General features: G+C 36.6%; 1 protein-coding gene across 2 annotated transcripts in view; it reads left to right on the forward strand.

Moving 5' to 3' along the window:
• Positions 1 to 774, forward strand: part of LOC116017081 — a 9,772-nt gene extending 8,998 nt beyond the window's left edge. For both annotated transcript variants that reach the window (XM_031257604.1, XM_031257605.1), the window contains exon 12: positions 150 to 774. In XM_031257604.1, the coding sequence (XP_031113464.1) occupies positions 150 to 276 (127 nt within the window). In that variant the 3' untranslated portion in view covers positions 277 to 774. The remainder of the gene's footprint in view (positions 1 to 149) is intronic.
• The last annotated feature ends 3,772 nt before the right edge of the window (positions 775 to 4,546 follow it).

A 4,546-nucleotide genomic window follows, 5' to 3' on the forward strand; every position in this document is an offset into this window, starting at 1 on the left:
GGGGGGGGGGGGGGGGGGTGGTTCCCTGTTGTGATCGGACAAGCTGCTTTATATATTTCTATATAAGTAGCAAGTATTGTCACATTTACAGTAAATGCCATACTAAAGAGAAATATACTTATAAAAATTATGTTATTGAACTTTGGCAGGTACTTGCTTAAGATTATTGACAGTGGAGAGAATGTTCGCCTTCAATACCGCTCTCTGCAGAAGTTACTGGCTTCCCAGGAAACCGAGGAGAGATGCCATTCGCAGCCGGTTCAGAGCAACAGCTGATAGTTACACGTCTCATGTAAATGACCTTTTGGACCCTTGCATTACAATCCCTTTGAATTTGAAATGTATCCTGTAAATTGTTAGTTATTGTTTAATTAAATTATCATTGTAGAGAGAGAGAGAGAGAGAGAGAGAGAGAGAGACAGAGAGAAAGAGGATAAATTTCAGAGTCCTCTGAATTGGTAGGCCGGCTTAAAGAGCATTTTCACTCACGGGAAAGAAATGAATACGGGGATAAGGGACATATGAATGTATGTATCTGTAAAATAGTTTTGGCCTAGGATTTGTAAGTTTGAGGTAACCCTGATACCTCATAGATTTAAGTTAGAATTTTAGTTGACCTTTGTTCTCTCCATCAATTAATCAGTTCATTGAAGCTTTGCTTCAAAATTCTATTTTCTGAGAGATAGAAGCTTCAGCCTTCAGGGCTCTTGAGGAAATGTAAAATAATGAACTGAAGCCCAATATAATTACATATACTTCTTTAATTGTGTGTAAGGATGCCAGGCTTTCACCCATACTTGATTTGAATAGGAGTTTGATTTTTAAACAAGGTTTTGAATATAAATCTTGTGAATCGAGTAATAGGTGTTGAACATTTGGAGAGTTCATTATAGTAGTTTGACATTGAGTTAGTTGGAGTTTGATGTATGCTTAATGTTGTGGGTTTTAACTATAATAATTTTTTTTTAAACTCACATTTTATTGACCGTCTGTTAAATGAGCCAATTGCATTATTGCAGTTCCAATAGTTTAAAGTATCAATAGGTCATGTTTTGATCTAAATAGCATGGGGCGCGTGGAATCTTGTGTGAATAAAAAAGGATCACCTTGCAAGGTTAAATATACTTGGGTAATGAAATTGTAAGCTCCCAAGTTAGAGGTGAAACTAAACAAATTGATGTTGTGAATGAGTTGTGGTTAGAGGTGAAGTACCACTTGAACCCAAAGCTTGTTGGTTCTCCCTAATGTGTTGAGGCACAACAAATGAATAGACACCTATGGGTAAATACTAGTACAAAAAAAGTATAGCACTCTTAGTCTCTCACTTAAGTGTGTTTAGGCACAACAATTGACTAGACACCTATGGATAAACACTAATTCAAAACAAAAATAAAAAATTATAGCACTCTCAGTTTGGCCACTAAGGTGGTACCAAATTGAGGCAAACTCTAATACATAGTATTATATATAACTAAATGTCTAAATATGACCCTAGAATTACGAGACTCGAGGTTGATCAATGAAAGAGTGAGTGATCAAGCATTTTTATATCCGTACGTTTTTCAATATTCAACATTTCAATAAAGGTTTATTATTTTTGTTCTCCGACTAAGTCAGACTATATTCTAGACTCTCCATGAACTCACAACGGTCAGGATTTATAAAGAGCTAAATTGAGCTAAGATTTAAGACTCAGCACTTAATAATTGTACACTTCTGCGCACAAATAATTTAACCAAAATCCAAACCTTCATGTTAGTTCTCACCTAAACCAAAGCCTTCGGAGCATGAAGGCTTATTTAACCTTATCCCTACTATTTACTTGATAAATTACATTATTGTTCTATATATGTTGGTCATTTTGTTTCTTAAATTCTCAAGCTTGAAAGTTTAGTAAAAAGAGGTAGATAGCCAGCCAGTATAAATGGATGTCAACTTGGCAAGTAAACCGACAATGCATGCAAGGAGAACAGAGTAACAGGCTAAGATTTCAAGCTCCGTAGATGGTGCCACTTGCCAGGGAGTATATATGGCCCATCATACGGTATTAATCTTACGGTCACCGTTCATTCTCTCTTCTTTCAACTCTCCAACCTGTAATAGATCACTCCTCTGTAGCTTTGCTTTCAGTAACTCTCTTAATTGCATATCAGTATCTGCACGCATTGATTATAACTTGTACTATCACTGTCATTTTAGTTGTTAGGTGCAGAATCATGTATGTATTTTTGCATGCATGTGCCTTCTCTCAGATGGTTGCAGGGCCAGATAATCTATGCCTCCACCTTCTGTAAAAGTAATTTGCCGTTTCTTGTTTTTGTCCGGAAAACTCGCAGTTATTATATTACCCGACACCGGAGAGGTAAATCATACTAATATGACTATATGGACCGACTTTGTTAAAAGGGGTTGGCAACAATCAAACTTATGACTTTTAAGTATATGATGAATCATGTTTTATCTACTCAGTCACCCATTAGTTAGTATTTTGACCTATCTTGTAGAACAATTTTAATTTTATCCCATTGTTCATTTTAGTATCATGATGTGCTTTCTTACCGGGGTTTATATTGGATGCTGATTAATTCATATAATTGAGCTACTTTTGGACCGTTCTTCCATTATTTTTTGGGAAGTACCATGAGTCCATGATGTGACCTCTTGTTAGTAGTCTTTGTATTGGATGCTGATCAATTCATAGTTAAGCTACTTTTGAAGTTTGTTTCCGGGAGGGGGGACTGGAAACAAACTATGGACCGTTTCTTTAGGGTGTCATCATCGCTCTATTATTCTTGAGAATGTCTTTAATATCTACCAAAGGAATTTAAAATAAACTCGATTCAGTCGCACTTTCTGCGGGGCAACCTTGGCCAACCAGTCTGTCAATTCATTGTACTCTCGGGGAGTATGATTAATTGTTGTTACTTCCCAATCCTTGATGAGTCATCCCTTACACATGATTTGTATGAATGATTGCTTACACACGGCTCTATCGACTAGGGTTCTTTAGTAAGCCAGTACATTCGTTACCACTTGTTGAGAATCGCTTAAGACATGGATTTTCTTTTTACCTGCGGACCAAACCCATTTGAGTACCCTCTTACCATGATTGTTTTGAAACTGGTTCTTTCTTAAACTAGACTTTATGATTGTTGTTTACCTTTAATCCATCCCATGTTAGTTTTTTTTTTTGTCTGATTAATTGCCTTGTGCTGTTGTAGCTGTCACAAGGGTTAACGTTATTTGTCTGGGTGTCTGCAGATGAGAGGTCATCTTGTGTTTTGTCATTTCTTTCAGGAAGCCTCTGAATTCTGGTACAGCACATCTGCTTACCTTGGAAAGGGTGTTTTATTGGATGTTCTGTTCTTCACATTGGGAACAGTGAACTCATCAATCATTAACCATTGCTCTCATTGGCAAGGCTTTCTTAATATCATTTGGCAATCAACTTTAACGTTTTTCTTCTTCAAGTATTTGTGCTGCATTGGGCACACATTTTTGTGTAATGTTGTTTGTGAAATTAACATGCAATGGAGTTGTTTTGTGTTTTTGAGGACCATTTGTTTTCTCTTTTAGTTACATTTTTTTTTATGAGCGATTCTCTTAATCTAATGGAGAAACCGCCAATATCAGAGTCTTGGAATTTTATCTAAATTTTCGCCACTAATTGAGTCAATCAGCTAGCATTAACAGTTTTTTTTTTTCTTTTAGTACATTAAAATAACACAAATGAGTTGTTCTCTTAATCCAATGGAGCAAGCGCTAAGAGCATCCACACTAATGGTTCTTTCACGGTTTTTGAGAGTATTAAAGCCAACATGAAACAGAGAAGAATGATGTTCATCTGCAAAATAGTGTTTTTGGAACAATAAAAGTGCATTGGAAACAAATGAAGCCGGTGGGCGCTTGAAGCTTTATTTTTTTAGCCGTTTGTCTGTTTGTTTTACTGACTCAATGTCAGCCTTTCATTTTTTTCTTTTTCTCTTATTTCTTGCCCAACTCTCTTACCTATATGGCACATTAAAAACTGTGTGAAATGTGAACTGATATTGATACTCTAATACAAGAGAATTTGAGAATTTTATCTAGATTCTTGCCACCAATTGAGGCAACTCGCAATGAATTTATTTTTTCTTTTAATACCATGTTCCCCTACCCCCTCATTCCCTCTATAATATGCCCTAAACTACATAAGTTGGGAAGGTCATATGAGTTATTGCTCTCAAATTTTTGATACTTTTTGTAAAGCTATTCTATTCTCAATCCCCTTCCATCCATCCCCACACCCTCTAAAGGCAAATTCCTTCGCCCCAGGCCCCAGGCCCCACACCTCAACCCAATTATGAATAAATAAATTACGGTGACTCAACAACCTCTTACTCACAATGAGCTTTTCATCCCTCCCAAATGAACCTTGGCATGCATAAAATCAGAATAAGAAAATCGAGTCAAAATTAACCTCATCTTGCTTATTAACCACCTTTTGTTCATATTTACAACCATACTATATAACCTTACCCACAAACACCCCCCCCCCCCCCCCCCC

Source organism: Ipomoea triloba, chromosome 4, assembly GCF_003576645.1.
Source record: "Ipomoea triloba cultivar NCNSP0323 chromosome 4, ASM357664v1".
In the NCBI taxonomy this organism is placed as follows: Eukaryota; Viridiplantae; Streptophyta; class Magnoliopsida; order Solanales; family Convolvulaceae; genus Ipomoea; species Ipomoea triloba.